The sequence below is a fragment of the Puntigrus tetrazona genome, chromosome 16 (assembly GCF_018831695.1).
Source record: "Puntigrus tetrazona isolate hp1 chromosome 16, ASM1883169v1, whole genome shotgun sequence".
Classification (NCBI taxonomy): Eukaryota; Metazoa; Chordata; class Actinopteri; order Cypriniformes; family Cyprinidae; genus Puntigrus; species Puntigrus tetrazona.
In genome coordinates, this window is record NC_056714.1 from 20,033,929 (window position 1) to 20,055,630 (window position 21,702).

Genomic DNA, 21,702 nt, shown 5'->3' on the forward strand with positions numbered 1-21,702 from the left:
TGCACGTATAACAGGAAATCTGAGATCGGATGGGTCCTTTGACACTGTTGACCTCCTGGTGAAGCTGTTAGTCTTGCATATCAGTTAAATGGTCGTGGGATTAGTCATTTTCCCACCTCGTCAAACCACACCAATCTGAAGAGACTCCAGTGGGGTTGATGGCAGAGTGTAAAAATAGCAACAAACCCTATTTATAAGACACAGGAACACTCAGGAGGGAAGCAGCAGCCTTTATCGGAAGATCTGACTGATAACTTTCTTATCCAGGTTTAATTTGGCTTCTATTTTTTGACAGCTCGCTGGATGAGATGCATTGCCTGAGCAGGAAGCCCAGGTCATATCTGCTGAACTCCTACAGTGATTTTCAGGAGACTGATGAGATTACCAGAGAATCATACGAGGCCACCTGGTTAGACCTACTGATGGAGACGAGACCAGAATACAAGTATGCATTTATTTCCTACTATGCACGTTGTGTTTGGAGGAATACTTCACCTAACATTTAAAAATGTATAGTATTTACTTGCTCTTACGTTATTCCAAGTCTGCATGCTGTTATCACAAACTCTAAAGAATCAATAGCAGTTAATAGTGATCATAACCTTCAAGCTCCAGGGCAAAAATATTGTAAAATCATAATAAAATAGTGTTTATCACTCATGCTATATGTTTGCAGCCCTCTGAAATCATACAGGCCAAAATGTATTTATTTATTTAATATTTTTCCCTTGGATGCAGCTCTCACATCTTGCATTCTGTATTTTTTAAGGTGGAGCATGACATAAACCCTGGTGTCATGGTTCATTTCTTGTCTGTTCACCACACAATGTTTAGAATATTTACAATAATAGTCCACAAGTTGTATGGACTTTTAAAGTCTTCAATTTTTATTTTTCTGGAGCAAAAAAACATCAATGCAAAAACAGAATTGTAATTTTGGGTTAAATATTCATTCACCCACTTTACCTCTGATAAATAAAAACAATAACTAAAATAATAAAACTAAAACCCTTAAAACCCCTTATTTTAACTTTTTTGATATATATACAGTATATATACAGTATATATATATATATATATATATATATATATATATATATATATATATATATATAATTAAAAAATAATATTCAGCAACAATTATTTTACTTTATAAATATTAAAAATACTGTATATAATATTGGAATTTACCATAACTGTTTTTCTTTTAATATATTGTCATTTAATAAATTTATTCCTGTGATGACAAAGCTGAATTTTAAGCATCATTACTCCAGTGGTGTCACATGATCCTTCAGAAATAACTGCAATATATTAATTAGATGCTAAAGAAATGTTGTTTTTTTCCTAAAGACATTACAAAGTATTAAAAAAAAAACAATGTCTCTATTGTCACTTTTGATCAATTCTACGCAATAATTAAATATGTAGTTTACATTTTTATAGGAGGACACTTGTCGAGAAGGACTCAATGAGAAAGGAGAGCTATGAAAGCAAGCAGGTGGTCCATTTCACAGTGAGACGATTCCTAAACCAAACCATTCACATGGGCAGAGAGGGGGAGTCACTGCAGGAATATCATCTGCCTTACAGAAACATTCTTCCAATACCAATATTTGTGCCCAGAGATGTCACACAGCCTGACGTTACCCGTGAGCCTTCTCCCCCCAGAATAAAATCCACCATGGACACCGAGACTAGTTTAAACGGTCTTTGCCTTCAGAAGAGAGAGGTCTCGTCCATCACCGACCATAAGCCAATGGTAATCCAACCCAGGAGTCCAGACTTCAGAGCGTCCAGCCTCATCTCTCCCCCACGAGACACACTGGGCATCCAGAGACGAGAGTGATGAGCTGATGAAAGCTGTCTGCTATCATGGACACGGATACATTGACAAGTATGCTGTGTGACCTCATGCATACTTAAATACCAAAGCCTTCAAGAGACCTACATGCTCGCGATGTGTTATCATCTGAGACTGAGAAACCTTATCTAAGGAAGATACTACAAAAAAGTTTTGTTTAAGCATGAAATTAATGCTTAATTAATGCTATTTAACCATATGTTTTATCATTTGAAACATTGTGCTTCATGTATTTATTTACAATAAATGCCACTGTGTTTGTTAATACAATAACAGGATTCAATTTCTAAATGTGGTTTAAGTGTCCAAATCCTTAATATTTAGTAATGGTATATATATATATATATATATATATATATATATATATATATGAATATATATATGAATATATATATATATATATATATATATATATATATATGAATATATATATCTATTCAAAACATTCAGCTCTTGGAAATAAATGCTATAAATAAGCATTTTCTTCACTGTAAATCTCATTTATATGCATTTATGAAACTATGGAAAAACAAACCTGAGCTGATCAAACTGTAATATATTCTTTGTTGTCAGAAAACGTATTTATTACACATGTCCAACCTTATTTTTACTTTCTGTGGTACATATTAGTTATGAACCATCTTTAGAGTGAAAATAAATAAATTGTCCAATAAAGCTTATTAGTAATGCAGCAAATATAAAAAAGAATTTGATTTATCTGCTTTCTGCTTAATCCAAGAAAACGAAAACCGGAATCTGCCCAACAAAATATACACTCTTATGTTCTGATATGATTGTCGAAGACTCAAGGCTCAAGTGGTTTCACAAGAACATTTGGCATCATAAATAGCTGACAAGTAAATAACAGGGATACCTTGGATAAGCAAAGGACAACATTTAAGGAAGAAAATACTTATTGTTTTAAATAGAGATCTACACTCCTGAAGGTCTGCTGGAGTTTGGCGAGGCCCCTTTCAGAGCCTCTTCTGCCCTCTTGTGTTTCTGCAGGGTGACCTGGAGCTGCCAGTACCTGAGGTACAGCCACATCAAACTCCCATTCTTACGCTTATCCATGTTCAGCAAATCTGCACAGTGTCTGTCATTCTTAAAAATGTCCCTGAGATCTTCCTCTAGGTTCAGCTCGGCACCCGCCGGGTCTTTAGCCACCTTTAGCAGCAGGTTCTTCTCCATCTCCAGACGATGTTCTCGTGGCAACAGGATGCTGCAGAAAGCTTCCTGCCTCTCCACCAGCTTCACCTCCAGTTCCTGCAGCAGAGCCTGAGCCCTGCGACGCCAGTCCTCCTCTCGCTGCAGGGCTTTCCTCAGCACCGCCTCGGCCACTCCAGACCGCAGCAGACGGGTCTTCTCTTCCTCCAGATCCTGCCGTTCCTGATGAAGCTGCTTCCGTTCCTCCATGAGCTGCTGACTCTGAGAGATCAGGGCTTTCTTGTAGCCCTGCACACGTTGGCGCTCCTTCTCAAGCTCCACCTCCAGGTGTGCTGCTGTCCGCCGGTTTTCCGTCAGCGTCTCCCTGTACTTCAGCTCCAGGTCTCTGGTAATGGCTGCCATATCCCTGTCGTACTTGCTCTTCACATCTTGGATCTGGCTCTGTGATTCTCGAGTCCATATCCAACCTTTTCAAAATACACCCAGCAACATTTTAAGTGTTAAATCTCTTTGACACGACAGACCAAATCAATTTATCTTAAAACAAAATAATACTGAAATCATTCATTCGTTCTTTTTTTTTTTTTTTTAACTAAACCTTTTCCATTAAAAAATGGCTATTTTTAACTAAAACTATTAATTAAAATTAAGCTGAAATAAAAAAGAAATATCAGATAATGCCTTGGCAACTAACTGAAATACAATAAACTGAAGCGCTAAAACTAATAAATTTAAGCTAAACAGAAATATAAAAACATTTTATATAGTAGATAAAATAACTAAAAATAAAACAAAAAAATGATTTAAAAGCAAATTAAAGATATTAATAAAATATATTAGTATACACAATAGTACAATAACAAAATTATATACCACTATACACTACTAAAATAGCTATATCTCAACACAACCTACAAAAACGCAACAGAGCATTGTAGTTCTAATATATTGTAGTAGATTTAGATTAATAAGTACTTAATAAGATTATAAATACTTAAGATTAATAACTAGATTTAGAGCATTTTTAGATGAAAACGTAGACTCATTACCATGTAATTATCAATATGTTTGGTATTGGTTTTCAAAGAGAGTAAGTCATTTTAAATCTGATAAAAGATAAACATAATTTAAAATTTAAAACATAACATATGTGACCAAAAACATAAAGGACCACAAAACCAATCATAAGTGGCATGAATATATTTGTATCCATCGCCAAAAATACATTGCATGGGTCTAAATGATCCTAAAACCATTAGGATAATAATTAAAGATCACGTTCCATTAAAATAGCTTGTAAATTTCTTACCCTAAATAAATCAACACTTCAATTTTTTATTAGTAATATGCATTGCTAAAAACTTAATTTATACAACTTTCAATGGTGATTTTCTCAATATTTAAATTTTTTATTTGTACCTAGGCCAAACATTATGCATCCTAAGAAACCATACATCAATGGGAAACTCAATTTATACATCTGAAATGTCACATACTTATGAAGTAAACATGTGAACATGTGAATTACAATTGTATTATATGTGAATGAATTGATTGTGCAGCCCCCTTACAAACCCATGTTTAATTACAACCTACTTAGTGCTCAGTGCACACTCTTTCGAGACATGTGTGACTGTGTATGAGCCGTACGAGTATGTAAAAAAACACTCACGAAACGCCGCGAGCCCGATCATGGGCACCAGCAGCGCGTAGTTCCATCTGCCCCCGTCTTCTCCTCCAGCGGCCTCCGGTCTAATGTTCCATCGAGGAGGATCGTTCAGGTTGTTCATGGAGAAACCCTGAATAGAAAGTGAAGGTATGTTCTTAAACGGCTGTGAGGATGAAGATATTTTTTCTTCAAGTTCAGTAAGCGCTGTTTAGTGACTGTGCGTTTGGAGTGTCTCACTCTTACTAAACAAACCAGAGCACACACACACAACTATATTATTAGATTTTGTCTATCTGTTATCTAACGTTACCTACTGGTGTCATTGGCGACCTGCAATACGACACTTCTAAAGCTGTTAGAAATGCATTTCTACAGCAGGTGCGTTTAAACTGAAACAATTCATTGATTGTAAAGACCGTTACCACTTGACTGTTATAACGCGTTTCGTTTACCTTGAACAATATAAAGTCTTTTGCAGGAGATCTTCCAGGCAGCTTGAACGTGCAATTCCATTAAAAACATCCAGCGGTCAATTTACTATTTAATAGGGGAGTTGGGCAAGTTTATTATTAAAATGAAAATATTAAATTCATCATACAGGGATATAGGTAGTCTTTAAATGAATTGGTTTTCGGTACACTTATTATTAAATGCTGATAAATGCATATTTATGTGCGCAAACTGCAGAAATGCAGTTTTAGTGAATTTTGAACACCCCTAAACTGTGGAGACTTTGGTATAGTCCTGAGAGCGGCGCGTTTGAGATCCTAGATACTCGCAAATGCGCAGGCGATGCGCAGAAACATAGACATGCGTGCGTTTGGATTTCCAAAGCTTTCTTTGTATTACTTAAAAGTTGTGGCTGTTGTATGTAAAAATGTCCTTCAATTATTTTTTTAAAATAACATATGTTCTATAATAATGCTATGTTTTTTGGACATATTCTAAGGTAATGCTTTCTTGTGGATATCTGCAATGATGTATGTGCATAAATGATCAACAGTAAAAATAAATAAAATGGTGTTTTGCTATTACACACAGGGCAATAGTTACAGGTTTGCGCCGTCACGCTGCTGATTATCTTCCAGTCTGCTTCATACTGGGTCCCTAGTACTGCCGTATTTTTAACATTCATTTCAACCAATTTCCAGAATTGACAACAAAATAGCTGTATGATAATGTAAGATAACAGGCTCTTGTAATCAGCCACGTCAACTCTGATTCTTTACAATATGGTACAGTATCTTATTAGGTAGGACTGTTATCAAACAACAATTTTTTTTATTTAATCGATCTAATAAAATAGATTCACAAAATATTTAATGAATATGAAACTGTGATCTTTATTTAACAAAAGTCTTTATTTTGCTGCAGTTACATGTTAAACCAAGAAGGGCGTTTCCTGTTGCGTTCTACAATTCTTTTGTCCTTATCTGCTTCAGAGGGCGTTTCATTTTCATACAAAACAACAGACTCTACAGCAGGATTTTTGAGAGGTCCGCCTTCCATTACGGAGATTTGCTTTCGTATCATTGCTGTCTCCTTCCTGACTTTTTCATAGCAGAATCCACACAGAGTATGCTTCAGTTTCATGTTGCCACACTCTGGACACGGCTCAATGTTGTACTGGAAAAGAATAGAAAAACAAGGATAAATTGCTGTATGCTACAACACAGTATAACACTGAAAGTACTTTTAGTTTTTATAACGCTATACCAGTGAGATTTTTACCTTGACTTTTATCAGTTTATTTGGGTTTCGTCTTCTACAACGATTTACTTCAATGGTTCTCCTCTTTTTAGGAGCTGCCATCCAAAAGATACTGTCCAAGAAACTGGGCTCAGAGTTTTCTTCATCGCTGCTGTGATGGGATTGAGGAAGAATCTGGGGACCATTTACAGCCAGAGCTGGACCTGAATAAAAGATTTATACAATTACTAAAATAATAAATCAAACTGAGTTACTAAAATTATTTTTTTAATTATTACAATTATAAAAATTAATTTTTAAATTATTTTTAAATATACCCACAAACTATATATTTATTCTTTATTTTATTTTATTTAGAAAAGAGAGACAAATTTGACTTCAAAAGCTATTAAAAAAATCTAATATTTATTTAAAATAATCCAGGATATAAAGAAGCTACTACTTATTATTCCGCATAGCTATATGTATGTTTTATATATATATATATATATATATATATATATATATATATATATATATATATATATATATATGTTATAAATTAAGTTAATATATCTCAAGAAAACGTAACACTGCAACATTTCATCCTGATAAAAGAGACTTTTTATTCTATTCGACCTGTAGTACTTCCCCTTAAAAACACAACAGATTGCCATGCGTCTCATTGAGCCATTTACATAACAGAGATAATGACTTTCAAAACAAACATCATTTAATATCACAATAGAATGGGAATTTTTTTATTAAATTAAGCTTAATTGTGACATAAGTGTAAGTATAGTGATATTATTGGAAGAGTGTAACGTTATAACACATGACATTGCAGTAGATTTACTCACCGAAGCTGTCAAATCCCGCTGCTTGCGCTAAACGGAGCTCCAGACGCTGCAGAGAGCGGCCGACAAACTGAAGAAAACCTGATAATGACATTATATGTGGTATTTTATTTCAGATCAGTTTAGCATGTACAGACCCAACATCCTCACGGTCATAGCTCAAAAAATTCCTCCAGCGCATGCGCCTTGTTTGTACCCGTGCATTCTGGGATTTGTAGTACAGCGTTATAAAAATTAAGCTTATTTCTAAGCAGGTGTGATCGAAATATTTCCAAAATATACGATGAAACAAACAAGTGTTTTAATTGTTACATGGATTTAGTTGGTAGCGGGTAAAATAAAACGTGGCATCCAAAGTTATTTTGAACTTATCTTTAGTCTACAATACCCACAATTCATTAGGTAACTCTTTCAGCCAATCAGATCAATTAAGCGCGTGACGTCACTTCCCCATCAGTCAGACACAGCCATGGCAGAAAGAGGGTACAGTTTCTCCCTCACCACTTTCAGGTAATAAACATCTCGACTTTGTTATATCCAGTGTGATCGTGAAGATCAAACGAGTGTGTTTTTAGCGAATCGCGATGCTCGGGTTTTGTGGCGAGCGTTCCGTCAATCAGAACGCTTTAAATCATTTCCCGGCCGCTGATGCAGAGTCACTGTGTTTGTGATGCAGAGCTTATTTCATTCATGTGCATCAGCGTTCGTTAATAGAGTGAACGAAACGCATACGAATCCCTAAGAAACCAATTCAACACTCGTAGGTGGTTAAAAGGCAGACTGGGCCCAGTTTTTTCTTTGCGTTTGGAACTTTGCTTATTTTACTTTCACTTTCAGTGTATGATGGGAAGCCGTTCGTGTACATAACGCTTGAATGCACGTGAACATACAGTTTATAATTATCAGTACTGTTTTTTTGTTTTATTATAATAAGGTATAACTAAAGAATTTTGTGGCAATGTAAAAGTATAGCATTTTTATAAGGGCTGTAGCACTTTTATTTTACATATTTAATAAGCCTCATTTGCATATTTAAAGTCCGGGTAGAGTAACAATACAGCACAAATAAATATTTTAACAGTTAATAAGAGTTAACATTAGCCCTAGCCAAAATATACTTTTCTTACAATCACATCTTTCTGTTTTCAGCCCTTCAGGGAAGTTGGTCCAGATTGAGTATGCTCTGGCAGCTGTAGCAGCTGGTGCTCCTTCAGTTGGAATAAAAGGTTAGTAACATTCTTATATTACGTGCGTCTTAACTTTGCATATTTTAGAAAACTATGTATTTAGCATATGCTTATTATGAGCTTTTTTTAATTGTGTCTATATAACAGCGAACTGTCCATTTAACCTCGTTTCATTTTCACAGCTTCAAATGGGGTTGTTCTTGCTACGGAAAAGAAGCAGAAATCAATATTGTATGATGAGCAAAGTGTTCACAAAGTAGAACCCATAACCAAACACATTGGTATGGTCTACAGTGGCATGGGTCCAGACTACAGGTATGAATTTAGAGCCTGCTTGAACAAATGCTATATAATAATGATGAAGCATGTGTAAGGCAGTCTTGTGTGTAGCGGACATTCAGTGCTACTGTTTTAATGTTTAAAAATATTTGAAGAATGGTTCTCCCAAAAGTGTGTGAAAAATGTGTCATTACATCACAGTGAATGGGTGCCGTCAGAATGAAAGTCCGAACAGCTGATAAAAACATCACAATAATCCGCAAGTAATCCGTACCACTCCAAGCTATCAGTTTCTTGTGAAGCAAAAAGCTGCATGTATGTAGTAAGTGTAGTCTATTATTATGTTGTTTTAATTTTTAATGGTCAAGTAACAATGCATAATTACACTCTTTCGGATGAAGTCCATCTTTTGCTTGTCCTCTCACATTAAAATGTAGTTTTAGACTCTTTTCACTTGTAAACATTGCCCGATCTGTGCAGATTTCTTTGCTGATTCAGACCAGACCAACTTTGTCAACCACAAAAGCAATATTGTGGTTTATGGACTAGCCGAGAAGAACAGTTTGAGGTGTAAAACGTCTTTGATGGATTTGTTTGTTATAAACATGTTACTTTTTGCTTCACAAGATGTTAAATGATGGACTGGGGTGATGTGGATTATTGCAATGTTTTTATCCTCTGTTCGCTCTGTCAGTCTGTCGGCACCCTTTCACTGCAGAGGATCAATTTGTGAGCAACTAATGTAATGCTAAATTTCTCCAAATCTATTTTGATGAAGAAACAAATCGATCTGCCTCTTTGAGTCCGTTTTCAGTAAAAATGTCTGATTTTTCATGTTGTAATTGTATGGCAAAGATAAGATGCTCAATGAGAGAATGGGTTTTTAATCATGCTTGCAGGGTTCTGGTGAGAAGGGCACGGAAACTGGCTCAGCAGTACTTTCTGGTCTATCAGGAGCCTATTCCTACAGGCCAGCTTGTTCAGAGAGTGGCTTCTGTTATGCAGGAGTATACGCAATCGGGGTATGTTTGATGTGTCTCTATTGCAGCGTTTACCACTGTTACAGTTGTTCTGGAAGTTATCTTACAAACGGCTTTTTTGCCAATTTTAAAACAACATACCTGACAGTGACATAACATGCAGATTTTTTCATGTTATTGTTTTGACACAGGGGTGTTCGGCCGTTCGGTGTGTCACTCCTGATTGCTGGCTGGGATGAAGACCGTCCATACCTTTTCCAGTCAGACCCCTCGGTGTGCTTGCTATTCACCTTGCCGTTATTTAATTGCATTTACTTTACTAGTGTAATCTTTAAAAAGTAAGCTCTTTACTGTGCTGTATTAGAAAAATAAATAAGACTTTGATCTGTTTAAGGGAGCGTACTTTGCATGGAAAGCTACCGCGATGGGGAAGAACTATGTGAATGGAAAAACATTCCTTGAAAAAAGGTATAAAACATAATAACTGAAACCGTAACACCCTTTTGGTATTCCTAAACGTACAACATCTCATTTGTTTCGTTTTCCTGTTTTAGATACAATGAGGATCTGGAACTGGAAGATGCAATTCACACTGCTATTCTGACTCTTAAGGTAATATTGATGCAATTTTATATTATAATAATATACATCCCATCCATGTTTGTTAAAGTTCTGTTAATTGCAGTAATGTGCGCCAATAATAATGGCATCCAATGCAAGATTCGCTTTTAAACTCCTAAACTAAAATATTTGGTAGCAGCAGAACTGTTGCGTTGTAAAGTATTGTTTCCATATAGTAATTAAATCTATTTATCCAGCTGTTTTTCATTGTGCATTGGTGACAAGCAAGCTAGACCCAAAATGTTAATTAGGACTGCTTTTGTTACAGGAAAGCTTTGAAGGTCAAATGACCGAGGACAACATTGAGGTGGGAATCTGCAATGAAGCAGGATTTAGGCGACTGACTCCAGCGGAGGTGAAAGACTATCTAGCCGCCATTGCTTAAAAGTTGTAGATTGAGCACTGATTGTCGTTTTCACTAGTACAACTTCATAAGTACTTATTCATGAGTCCGAGACATGTAAAGGCGTAGAAATGAGTGAAAGTTGTATTGTTTATACTTTGCTTTTCTTTCCTACTGAAGGAAAAAATAAACAAGTCTTTTGAAGTTATTTGGACTGTTCCCATTTGTTCTGTGCAGTGTTGTAGATATGAGCAAACTGCATAAAAGATGACTGAGGATACTAAACATTTTGTTTTATAACTTTTAACTTTCGTTTGAAATGATGGTTATAAATGGGTAGTTGACGGATCAGTGTGTGCTGCGGTGAGAGTATATCTCCTTTCTGTGTTTGAGGGGACAAAAACAAGCTCATCAGGAGGTTTGGCCTCCGTCAACCAATCAGAATCTCGAGCGCCGCGTCACTTATGGCGCGCCAAAAATGAGCCGGTACTCCTTTCCAGCAGTATTCCTACGCAAAACCGTATAAAAGCCTCAAGGTTTTTGTCAGTGAAAGGTACAGAAATATCTGTTCTATAGTGTAATCATACCCATTTGAATTTCAAATTTATATTTCGAACAAGAAACATTTTTATTAGAGCGGCTATTGGCCTAAACGGCTCTAGTTTCTGTCTCGCCAGCGCATTCGTATCCTGCGTTGTGTCATTTGACTGAAAGTGACGTTTGTGGCGCCAGAAATCAAGGAGGAGCGGAGTTCGTTTTCAAAACGATACGTTATCGTTCAAAGTACTTGACGTATTAAAAGCTTAACAAAAACTTTTTAGAAGTTGGTTTGACGGCGTATGGTCTGGGGGTCTTAAAAGCCTCGTAAAAGATGGTGATGTTACGCAGTAACGGTGATATGGACTCCAGCTCGGAGTTTCTCTCTCTGAACCCGCCTCAGAGAAAGTCCGCGCGGCTGAAAAAGGCCCACGATGACAGTTTAACAAGCGCCGAGGACAGTCCGGCTAATGTGAGTTAATGCCTCTTCTTTACAAGTACTAATATGTTAGTCTGTTTTTGTTGTTGTTTATCTACGGTAAAATATTCGTGGCAAAACAAAGTCCGCTGTTAAAAGAGCGCGAGATGCTTGTGTGTAGACTGCATGAGCGCGCGACCTGTTAAAGTAATACAACTGTTTACAAAACCAGAACAAATAAGTTGACGTACAATGTTACGTTGTGTATACATCGGTAATAATGTGTATAGAGCATGCCTGCGGCAGTATTTTATGATTCGAAAATGCGATCTTCATTTCTGTAGATAGGTAGTTGGCAAGTAAAAGAAATAATTAACTTGCATTGGCAAAGTAAATTATGGCTCGCTGTTACACGATGCATGCAAATAGTAATGTGGTGCAAAGTGCAAATAATTATACCTTCATGTAAGTATGTCATGTCAGACACTGCTATGATGTGTGCATAATAAATGTTTAGGGATTTTTGACTGTAAAGGAGGAAAACAACATGAGGAGCAGAGCTCAAAGAGGAAGACATATGGTAACATTTGCTGATATGAATGGACAAACAAGCAAATCTCCTCCAAAAGATGAAAAAAGTGGGAGGCATTTAAGGTGGGAGTGTCATGTTTTCATTTCTTGTCTTCATGTATTTCTTTAGCCATTAACCATCGATTATAATTTATTACATGTTATTTGTTCATCTTTGTATTTTATTATTTATTTTGTTATTATAGAAAATCTCCGAGACTTCAGGCAGAGGGAGAGAGATCGGCAGATGAGCACACAGGTGGGCACGTTAGAGTATTTGATAAACATTAGACATCAGTTTGTTTGATTTTCATATTGCTAACAATGTATCCATTTCTTTTTTCAGATGACATGGAGTCAACTCCCACTTCTCGAAACCTCCGTGCTCGGATTCAAAGGCAAGAAGAAGACAGTGCTGTGAGACGTAGTTCCAGAATCACACGATATAAACTCGACACTAGGAAACAGTCGGTCCTTTATGACAGGCTCATCACAAAGTATGCATTCATTTTTTTTAATAATGCATGTTTTATGTTTATAATTTATATATAACTTTGTATTCAGACTTTCAAACTTTGTATGTGAATATTTACACAATTCTTAGCTCTAATAGGCTGTTTTTGTCTATTTTAGCACTGCAGAGGCTGTACTTCAGAAGATGGATGACATGCAGAAGATGCGTCGGAGACTGAGAAGCAGAGACAGTGAGGAGGAGGTGTGTCATTGACTCCTTCATTACTGTTGTGTTCAGTCAGGGCTTCACTCAGCTGTCTCTGTTTCTTTTTAGAATTTGAGAATTTACTCTGGGACAAAAAGGAAGAGGATCACAAAACCTTCAGTAAGAGGACAAGAAGAGAGTTCAGACAACCAGGAGAATGGTAACTGAATCAAGAACCCATTAACCCTGAATCAGTGTTTACTTCACCGTTATTTAGCAGTGGTTCTGTTACTGTTGAATCCCAGCCCCAAACAAATAAAAAAACATTTATGTTAGTCCCAGATGTGCTTGCAAGCGTAAATCAACCTGTATTTGATTTCCAGAATATAGTGATCAAGAGGAGGAGGAGGAGGAGGAGGAGGATGGAGAAGGTGAGGAAGAGGAAAATGATGAGGGAGACGAAGAGGATGAGGATGAAGACGAAGAAGACAATGGAAAGCGCTATGAGTTTAGACAAAGAAAAGCTGTTGTGCGTTACCAGGCGCCTCTTGATGGTTGGTGTCATAGTACATTAAACAGACCATGCATTGAAATGTAATTAGATAATCTCTTTGTTTCATGTGCTGTTTCATCATTTGCTTTTAATATATTTTTTATTATAGAGCCAAAAAAGCAGAGCATATTTTTTAAGCGCCACTCCACCCCAATTAGACGGAGATATACATTTAGTACCTCAAGTCCTAGGAGCCTATACAACAACAGGAGGGGCACCAGGTCAGTACTAGTCAGCTGCTTTCCTCCAAATTCTTCATCAATGTAATTGAATCCAGTTTTCAAAAAAGAGCAAAGTTTTGGATAATTAGGTATCAGTTTGAGACTTGACTTGACAGGGTTTTCTTTCAAAAATGTATCTGCACGAAAAGTACAATGCAGTGGTTAAATACTTTGTATACAAAAACAGTGCAAATGGAACTTGCCTCGTCACCCAAAGTCCAACTTTGAATAGTCAAGTATTAGTAATGCACATCCCAACTTTGCACTGTCTTTGTCTGTCTTTTGCACTGTCTTTGTTTGTCTTTGTAATCTCAGAGACACTTGTGTGTTTCCACTCAATTGTGTGTGTTTCTTGTGCTGTAGTTGTAGCAGAAATGAGGTTGATGGGTAAGACTTGAAGCCTTTCTGTTGCACATCTGCATGTGGATGATTGAAGGATTTCTAAAGTGGGAATTTGCAAAAAACATGTCTAACATAATTATTCCACAGATGTTTTGGGCACATTTAAATGAATGTGTTTTGCACAGATATGTTGGGGATAAAGCTGGTGTTGGCATTTTTTATCATTTATATTGATGCTATGAAGTTTTTTTTTGCAATTTAAAATACATTGTTTTCATGCTTTTGTATGTCTTATCCCAGGAGAAGACATGCCATTCACAGCAGTGACTCCACCTCATCCTCTTCTTCCGATGAAGAGAAATTTGAGAGGCGGAGAAGTAAGAGTCGTAGCAGGTCAATAAACAGGTAAAAGCTTTTAGTTAGAGCTTTTTATTTGAGAGATGCTATGCTTTCAATGACACCTGGGCTTAAAGACTTGCAGAGCAAACATAACCAATCATATAGCTCTGAAATACAACAACTGTACTTGGCTTTGTGCATGCGATAGAGAATCTATTTCTGTTGTAGCTCTTGTAAGAATTGTTTCTTAGACATCATCTGTAAATTTTGTTGTTTTTCATATTTGAAAAATGTAAACGCATTTCCCCTGTAGATGCCTCCCTATGAATTTACGGAAGGAGGATTTGTTGGGAAACCACAAGGACAGGATTAAAATTGGCGCAAGTCTTGCAGATGTTGATCCAATGCAAATTGACCAAACGGTATGTATTTGCCATTTGAATTGAAATTCCAAAAATGCACCGACCTGTGTTTGACTGTTAGGTTTCCATGTGCAGGTGCGCTTTGATAGCATTGGAGGTTTGGGCAAACACATCTCTGCACTGAAGGAGATGGTTGTGTTTCCTTTACTCTACCCTGAGGTCTTTGAGAAGTTTAAGATTCAGCCTCCAAGGTATGCAATGCGATACTGATAAATATTGACATTAAAATGCCGGTTTGGATGATTGATCGGTGGTTTGCAAAAATGAGAGTTATTGCTTTATTAAAAAAATAAAGTATCACCTATGTTGATTGCATGGTATGTGTTTCCAGAGGCTGTCTGTTCTACGGCCCTCCCGGCACAGGAAAGACTTTAGTAGCTCGGGCCCTAGCAAACGAGTGCAGTCAAGGTGAGAGGAAGGTGTCGTTCTTCATGAGAAAAGGAGCAGACTGCCTCAGCAAATGGGTGGGCGAGTCTGAGAGACAGCTCCGTCTCCTGTTTGACCAGGTCGCCCACGTTTAAACGTAACTTAACTTAAATATAATTTAAAAAAGGTCATTCATGAATGGCTAATTTTGTTTATGGCACTTATTTTGAAGGCATACCAGATGCGTCCATCAATCATTTTCTTTGATGAAATTGATGGTATCGCACCTGTTCGCTCCAGCCGGCAAGACCAGATACACAGGTGAGTTAGTCTGTGTTTGTGCTTTGTTTGGTTGTTTTTTCAGTTTTTTGCTGTCCTGTTATGAAACTGTTTGAAATTATTATGAATATTATTATGACGCTTTCTGATTATGTTGTCTGAAGCTCCATCGTGTCCACTCTGTTGGCTCTCATGGATGGGCTAGACAGCCGTGGTGAGGTGGTTGTTATTGGAGCCACTAACCGTCTGGACTCCATCGATCCTGCACTCAGACGGCCCGGACGTTTTGACAGAGAGTTTCTCTTCAGCCTACCAGACAGAGAGGTTAGAGTTTGGAGCTCTGTTGTGGACTGCCTTAATCGGTAGTTATTTTTAGTTGTTTTTTTTTTTGTTATGAAGTAACCTACAAGACATTGTTGTTGATTTGTAGGCTCGCAAAGATATTTTGAAGATTCATACTAGGCAGTGGGAGCCGCAGCTGTCTGAGGTGTTTCTTGAAGAGTTGGCTGACAAGTGTGTTGGTAAGAGTTCTTCCTGTTCCACTATGTGAAACGACCAAATGAGTGCATCTCACATAACGGCTTACCCTTGTCTCAGTTTTCTCAGTGCCAACACAGGCTTGAGCTGTCTAACACACCTCCAGAACCTGCTGTATTTGGGTTTTGTGTAGCAGTGTTATGTAACATCCTGCTGTTCAAGTATTCCCACTCTCTAGTACTTCCAATTTTGCCATTTAGAGAGCCATCAGACAGTCTCATCCTGTCCATAATAAACTGCACTGTCTTCCCTTATCGTATACCAATAGTCAAAACTTTCCCTGTGCTTCCAGGTTATTGTGGCGCAGACATCAAAGCTGTGTGTTCAGAAGCAGCTCTGTGTGCCCTGCGTAGACGCTACCCCCAGATCTATACGTCCTCCCAGAAACTCCTTCTGGATGTGGAGTCCATCAGCGTGAGTGGCCGGGACTTCCTCTCTGCCATGAGGAAGATAGTTCCAGCTTCACAGAGGGCGGTGGCCTCTCCAGCTAAAGCACTCACATCTGTTATTGAACCCCTGCTAAGCTCTGCCCTCAATAACGCTATGGAGATGCTGCAGAGACTCTTTCCTCATGTAGAGCAGGGCCTCAAGAAAAAAAGAGATGCTGGTGAAGACAACTATTTTATTTTATCACTAATCTCTATAGTATTGTATTAACCATTCATGTTTTAAGAAATGTAAAAATTAAGTTTGTATTTTGAAATTCATGATAAATGCAAATAAATATTTTCTGTTTTAGAGGGTGTGTCTGGCATCTTGGATGATATACTACATAGTGAAGATGAGGGGTCCTCTGTGTGCATTACTAATAAAGCCCAGAAGAACACTGGACCATCTGCATCTGCACTTCATCTGAGCAGGTTAGAAAAGTGATCAAGTTACTTCTGTGCTTATTTGGTGCATATGGGGAAGCACAAGAATTTTCTAAGCAATTCTTTTATTGTGGCAAATAATGTATTTTTAATCCAATTTAAAGACCAACATGAATAGTGTCATGTACACAATTTCCCTTTTCTTGACTGAACTCTTTACATGCTGTGTCAGTCACTGTGGATAGATTTGACTTCACAGGAAGCCTTGTTAATTATATCATTATATGCAATCAAGGATTTCAAAGACAGGCTGTAGTCTTATTTTTCTAAATACGGCTTACCAGATCTAGTTTATCATCAAAACGTTTATTTAATCATGCCTTAATCATACATATGAAGGGAGTAAATGTCAATTTTTATTTAGATTATTATTTTAATAAGAAATTAACAATCATACTTAGTTTATTATATTTATCACACTGATTGTAAGAAAAATGATTTATTATGCTAATAGTTTTTGTAGTGCCAACTTTACAGCTTATCCTTAGAAATTATTTTGCTGTATTGCATTTTAGGATTTGTCTAATAAGGAGGTTTCTTTAATATCTTTGTGTTGCTATTTAGTTTGACATAATTTTTATTTGGAATGTGCCTTTATGATACCTTTTAATGCTGTGTTGGTAGGCATCTCAGCAAATATGAGATAACTGGGAAAATGTCATCAGTGTGCTTCATTTCTTTCATTACATGTATTACAGGAGTGCCCTTCAGCAGCCTACCTCATTCAGACCCAGACTGCTGCTCTGTGGGACATTAGGTTCTGGTCAGACCTCACACTTGGCTCCTGCTATTCTCCACACCCTGGAGAAGTTCACAGTTTATACACTTGACGTTGCTGTGTTGTACGGTGTCAGTTCAGCCACCCCAGAAGAGGCCTGTGCACAGGTGAACACACAGAATTTATAGTAGAACTCAAGATACATGGATAAACTTAATTATTAAATGAATGTCCATCTGTATTGTACATCAGGTTTTCTGTGAGGCGAGGAGAACCGTGCCCAGCATTCTGTATATTCCGCACATTCAGCGCTGGTGGGACACTGTGAGCTCCACATTAAAGGCCACATTCATCAGTCTTCTGCAGGACATCCCTTCATTCTGCCCCTGCCTTCTCCTTGCCACATGCAGCTTTCCTCACCACACGCTCTATCCTGAGGTACCATGTGTACTTTATAAACAGTACTGGAGCTTGTTTGGTTTAAAGAGTAAATAAAATGGCATTTGTGTTGCATTTTTGTAACACTTTTTTTGATTAAGTTTTTAAAATATTAAATTAAATATACCTGTTTAAAGGTTCAGGACCTTTTCCATGTTGAGTATGGAGAGGTGTTCCATGTTCCACTTCCATCTCGGGGAGAGAGGCTCCAATTTTTTGAGGATCTTATTTTAAATCAAGCTTCTAAACCACCGGCATCTAAGAGAGATGCAGGTGAGTACTCTTTTCTGTAATTAGTTTTTTAATATTGTTAATATTTTAATGTACATTTGTGAAAACTCCTGTTTTCTTCTTAGTCCTCCAGGCACTGGAGGTGTTACCAATGGCCCCTCCACCACCTCCCCGCCAGCTCTCTGAGCAAGAGATGCAGAAGCTAGAAGAACAGGAAGAGGACACACTTAGGGAACTCCGCCTCTTCCTGCGGGATGTCACCAATCGACTCGCTCAGGACAAACGCTTCAAGGCCTTTACAAAGCCTGTGGACACAGAGGAGGTAAGGCGAAGATGGCCTTCTGTACCAACTTTTCAGCTGTTGATATTTGTTAACCAGTACCATGTGCTCATGGAGTGTTTTTGGGGGGTGGTTCGGACAGGTTCCCGATTACACTACAGTCATCAAACAGCCTATGGACCTCTCCACAGTTCTCTCCAAAATTGATTTGCACAAGTACGAAACTGTAGCAGCTTACCTGCAGGATGTGGATCTGATCTGGCAGAATGCCCTCGAATACAACCCAGACAGAGACCCTTCAGGTAGGCTAAGAATTTTAGCTATGAATATAAAAAACAGTTCTATATCTGCATGATTGCAGATGTGATACTATACAATAGTTGAATAAACTAACATTTAGTTAACATCTAGACGTAGTATTTTTATTTATTTTTTGCTAAATTTCACAAAAATGAGTTCCAAACAAACCCGCAGTTGAACGTTGTGCATCTTGAAACACACTAAATCACTATTAAATTACATATATGGAGCCAATGATTCATTGACTTTTGAAACTCACATTTGTTTCTGATTAAATCAGTCATTTATCAGTAATAAAGAGATTGGTTACTTTTTGTATTGTATATTTGATTAGCTTATATACACTTTTGACTGGTATGTGATTTATTTGCTGAACATTGGTGAAACGACAACCTTAATGTTTGTAGGCAGTTTATAGTTTCCATTCAGCTTTAAAACATTAATACCCAAATTTGTGGTGCAGGTTATATCAGCATTGGTTTTACTTCAATGCCACATCCAGTCAAATTTCAGGGATAGAGCTAGTGATGACTTTCCAAGTGTGTAAATGTACTTTGAATAATTACATAATATTTGTGTAATTTCTGTAGCATACTACTAACTGTTTTTTAATTGTAATAGATCGGCTCATTAGACACCGTGCCTGCGCTCTCAAGGACACTGTGCATGCCATAATCAGAGATGAATTAGATGAGGACTTTGAAAAGATCTGCGTTGAGATCAAGGAGTCTCGCATCCGACGAGGTTTCACTGACACTACTTTACATCATATATGGATAAGAGTGAGACTTCAGCCATCACTCACATGTCTAATGTTATATTTTAGGCTCCACCTCATCACGATTCACTCCTGCCTACTACCACGTGCTTCCAAAGTTGTCTGCTACAGTTGAACAGAAGATGAGTGAACCAGCCCCCAGTAGAGACGCTACACCAGCGCCAACACAAGCAGCGATATCACCACGTCCAACGGGAATTAATACAGGTGACAGTCAAAGCTATACTGCCTGACATCAATGCTGTAGAGCCTTTAAAACTGCCATCCATGAGGTACAATTTGAAGTTTTAGGATCTGTAGCTTTGATACCAGTTTTGAATTATTATTGTTGTTATTTGGCAGTGTTTCTTTTTACAGTGTAAAATTATTTTTGTTTTGAGACTTAATTTAAGGGGTTGCATTTTTTTTGTATTATTTAATTATTATTATTAATAATAATGAGATTTCAAGTTCAAATTAACATTAAATTAATGGCATGTAGCTTTTAACATTGTGTCCCAGTTAATTTAACATATATGAAATTATTTACAAATTAAATGAGAAATTAAATAGTTTTGTCAATTATTAAGTCAGTAAAAATTTACTAAATTAAGTGTTTTTCTTTCTTGTCATTATAGTTTGATTTACAAGAACAAAATTTAGCATTGACTTATATACTTAAAATATTTTACCAGTACTGGCATACATTCAGATTAGTAGGCTTTCATTTATGCAAGCTATGAATTAAATATTTTGTCTATCCACAGCTTCACAGATGAAAAAGAAGAGGAAAAACCGATGGAGAAATGGATTTATCCGCAGAAAGAAGACTTCTTCCAATATGAACTCTAAAGACAACCCTAACACAGCAGAATCAGGAGATGAAGAGGAGGAAGAAGAGGAAGATGGAAAACTGGAGAGTGAAGATGCAGAGAAGATGAGAGATGTTGAATGTGAGTCAATGGAGACTGATGGCTGTGCTCAGGCAGAGGAACCCACAGAATCCACTGCTGTAGCACAGAATAACAACATCCCTAATGATGGACAAGAACCTGATAATACTGCCTCTGCAGAGGACAAGGTCATAAATGTTGAGACCGTCCAGAATAATGCCACTGCAGATCACAATGATGTCCAAGATTCAGAGAGCAGTGAACCTAAGAGGACAGAGCTAAATGCAGAGGACAACACAGGAACAGGTTAGCAAATCACACAAAAAACTATTTTGTAACGGTTGTGGTGTTTTTGTAAGCATAAAGCACTACTTAAGTTTGCACGGGATTTTCAGAGATCAGACCGAGGCGGATGACAAGAGGCTTTAGGATGCAGGCCGAACAGCAGAGTCTCATCAGTGTGGACGCTGCCATGAAGATCCTGGAGCAGAAGAACATGCCTCTTATCGTGGACCACAACAAACTGAAAGTAAATTAGACAGCTTTCTCTAACTGCATAAAAAATTACAGACAGTGGGAGAACTAAAGTAGTGTGCATTAACATTGGAAAGGCTTTCATTCTCAATTTCCATTCTTAATTCAGGAGCTTCTACACAGAGTTGTGGACATGACTGAGGGATATGAGGTCAATCAGCTAGAGAAGCTTTATGCTCTGCTCTGTCAGAGCATTTATAGACACAGGAGAGATTACGACAAAACTGCACTAATACAGGTACTGCACTAATGACATGATACAAGACTGCATTCTGCTTCCTTATTCTGTTGATGGTACAGTAAATGAAAACTTGTTATCATTAATCAGTGTTTATATATGTATGTGTTAAATGTTGTTACATAAGGCTTATTAACCTAACATGCTTTTTCTTTTCTTTTTTCCCCAGGAGATGTCAAAAGAAGTTGAAGAGTTTTTTTTTTTTTTTTTTTTTTTAACCTACTACAGTATATTTCTTATAAGAACTGCTCTATAAATTATATTTTGCTGATTCTTTAGTCATGTCTTTGAGTGTTGTGCATATTAAAATCCTTTATCACAAGCATATCGTTTGGTAACTCTTTGCTGCACTCTTTGCCTGAGGTAGTTGTGTGTTGTAATCACTTGTGGTTTTCTACTTTTCTGGTTCTGATGAAATCTAAATGAAGCTAGTAGGAAACAAGGGGAAAATTCCACTTGAATCTATGCAGAGATGCATGATGGTCACGTGACCGCGCGCTGGCTCTGATTGGACAGTTGAATAGTTTGGAGGTTGTACGTTTC

At 37.3% G+C, this 21,702-nt stretch overlaps 5 protein-coding genes across 7 annotated transcripts; 3 read left to right on the top strand and 2 right to left on the bottom strand.

The window, feature by feature from the left end:
• The first annotated feature begins 203 nt into the window (after positions 1 to 203).
• Positions 204 to 2,210, top strand: zmp:0000000930 (telethonin). Its single transcript, XM_043261879.1, has 2 exons — positions 204 to 445; positions 1,447 to 2,210. The coding sequence occupies exons 1-2, from the start codon at positions 309 to 311 to the stop codon at positions 1,847 to 1,849; spliced, it is 540 nt and encodes a 179-aa protein (XP_043117814.1). The 5' UTR covers positions 204 to 308; the 3' UTR covers positions 1,850 to 2,210.
• A 209-nt stretch (positions 2,211 to 2,419) lies between these two features.
• Positions 2,420 to 5,259, bottom strand: ccdc127a (coiled-coil domain containing 127a). The gene is made up of 3 exons (XM_043261589.1): positions 5,153 to 5,259; positions 4,704 to 4,830; positions 2,420 to 3,498 (listed from the first exon to the last, which is right to left on the bottom strand). Exons 2-3 carry the CDS (start codon positions 4,819 to 4,821, stop codon positions 2,798 to 2,800), a joined length of 819 nt encoding a protein of 272 aa, XP_043117524.1. The 5' UTR covers positions 4,822 to 4,830; positions 5,153 to 5,259; the 3' UTR covers positions 2,420 to 2,797.
• Positions 5,260 to 6,018: 759 nt separating this feature from the next.
• On the bottom strand, positions 6,019 to 7,433 carry mrpl32 (mitochondrial ribosomal protein L32). Its single transcript, XM_043261591.1, has 3 exons — positions 7,250 to 7,433; positions 6,432 to 6,613; positions 6,019 to 6,326 (listed from the first exon to the last, which is right to left on the bottom strand). The coding sequence occupies exons 1-3, from the start codon at positions 7,338 to 7,340 to the stop codon at positions 6,075 to 6,077; spliced, it is 525 nt and encodes a 174-aa protein (XP_043117526.1). The 5' UTR covers positions 7,341 to 7,433; the 3' UTR covers positions 6,019 to 6,074.
• A 174-nt stretch (positions 7,434 to 7,607) lies between these two features.
• psma2a (proteasome 20S subunit alpha 2a) lies at positions 7,608 to 10,864 on the top strand. The gene is made up of 8 exons (XM_043261590.1): positions 7,608 to 7,756; positions 8,396 to 8,472; positions 8,616 to 8,748; positions 9,612 to 9,734; positions 9,884 to 9,965; positions 10,087 to 10,160; positions 10,247 to 10,304; positions 10,582 to 10,864. The coding sequence occupies exons 1-8, from the start codon at positions 7,716 to 7,718 to the stop codon at positions 10,696 to 10,698; spliced, it is 705 nt and encodes a 234-aa protein (XP_043117525.1). The 5' UTR covers positions 7,608 to 7,715; the 3' UTR covers positions 10,699 to 10,864.
• Positions 10,865 to 11,359: 495 nt separating this feature from the next.
• On the top strand, positions 11,360 to 21,484 carry LOC122360280 (ATPase family AAA domain-containing protein 2-like). Of its 3 annotated transcripts, none has more exons than XM_043260731.1 (29): positions 11,360 to 11,665; positions 12,129 to 12,265; positions 12,388 to 12,440; positions 12,528 to 12,678; positions 12,815 to 12,896; positions 12,969 to 13,059; positions 13,223 to 13,393; positions 13,502 to 13,613; positions 13,977 to 14,000; positions 14,256 to 14,360; positions 14,608 to 14,716; positions 14,792 to 14,907; positions 15,048 to 15,222; positions 15,315 to 15,403; positions 15,526 to 15,685; positions 15,792 to 15,882; positions 16,191 to 16,505; positions 16,638 to 16,758; positions 17,469 to 17,655; positions 17,741 to 17,926; positions 18,064 to 18,199; positions 18,283 to 18,479; positions 18,580 to 18,739; positions 19,359 to 19,481; positions 19,564 to 19,722; positions 20,262 to 20,693; positions 20,783 to 20,916; positions 21,031 to 21,159; positions 21,329 to 21,484. In XM_043260731.1, exons 1-29 carry the CDS (start codon positions 11,528 to 11,530, stop codon positions 21,413 to 21,415), a joined length of 4,170 nt encoding a protein of 1,389 aa, XP_043116666.1. In that variant the 5' UTR covers positions 11,360 to 11,527; the 3' UTR covers positions 21,416 to 21,484. The 3 variants fall into 3 exon arrangements, with proteins under 3 accessions (XP_043116666.1, XP_043116667.1, XP_043116668.1); XM_043260732.1 differs by having other exon boundaries at positions 12,147 to 12,265; XM_043260733.1 differs by lacking the exon at positions 13,977 to 14,000.
• Positions 21,485 to 21,702: the final 218 nt, after the last annotated feature.

Excerpts from the sequence above, each read along its gene's own strand:
- zmp:0000000930 (XM_043261879.1), top strand. The coding sequence starts at position 309 with ATGCATTGCCTGAGCAGGAAGCCCAGGTCATATCTGCTGAACTCCTAC. Across the intron at positions 446-1,446 it reads GAGACGAGACCAGAATACAA|GAGGACACTTGTCGAGAAGG; the intron begins GTATGCATTTAT and ends ACATTTTTATAG.
- ccdc127a (XM_043261589.1), bottom strand. The coding sequence starts at position 4,821 with ATGAACAACCTGAACGATCCTCCTCGATGGAACATTAGACCGGAGGCC. Across the intron at positions 3,499-4,703 it reads GATCGGGCTCGCGGCGTTTC|GTTGGATATGGACTCGAGAA; the intron begins GTGAGTGTTTTT and ends TATTTTGAAAAG.
- mrpl32 (XM_043261591.1), bottom strand. The coding sequence starts at position 7,340 with ATGTCATTATCAGGTTTTCTTCAGTTTGTCGGCCGCTCTCTGCAGCGT. Across the intron at positions 6,614-7,249 it reads AGCGGGATTTGACAGCTTCG|GTCCAGCTCTGGCTGTAAAT; the intron begins GTGAGTAAATCT and ends TCTTTTATTCAG. Across the intron at positions 6,327-6,431 it reads ATAAACTGATAAAAGTCAAG|TACAACATTGAGCCGTGTCC; the intron begins GTAAAAATCTCA and ends ATTCTTTTCCAG.
- psma2a (XM_043261590.1), top strand. The coding sequence starts at position 7,716 with ATGGCAGAAAGAGGGTACAGTTTCTCCCTCACCACTTTCAG. Across the intron at positions 7,757-8,395 it reads TTCTCCCTCACCACTTTCAG|CCCTTCAGGGAAGTTGGTCC; the intron begins GTAATAAACATC and ends TTCTGTTTTCAG. Across the intron at positions 9,966-10,086 it reads TTTTCCAGTCAGACCCCTCG|GGAGCGTACTTTGCATGGAA; the intron begins GTGTGCTTGCTA and ends GATCTGTTTAAG.
- LOC122360280 (XM_043260731.1), top strand. The coding sequence starts at position 11,528 with ATGGTGATGTTACGCAGTAACGGTGATATGGACTCCAGCTCGGAGTTT. Across the intron at positions 14,001-14,255 it reads AGCAGAAATGAGGTTGATGG|GAGAAGACATGCCATTCACA; the intron begins GTAAGACTTGAA and ends GTCTTATCCCAG. Across the intron at positions 20,917-21,030 it reads TGGACCACAACAAACTGAAA|GAGCTTCTACACAGAGTTGT; the intron begins GTAAATTAGACA and ends TTCTTAATTCAG.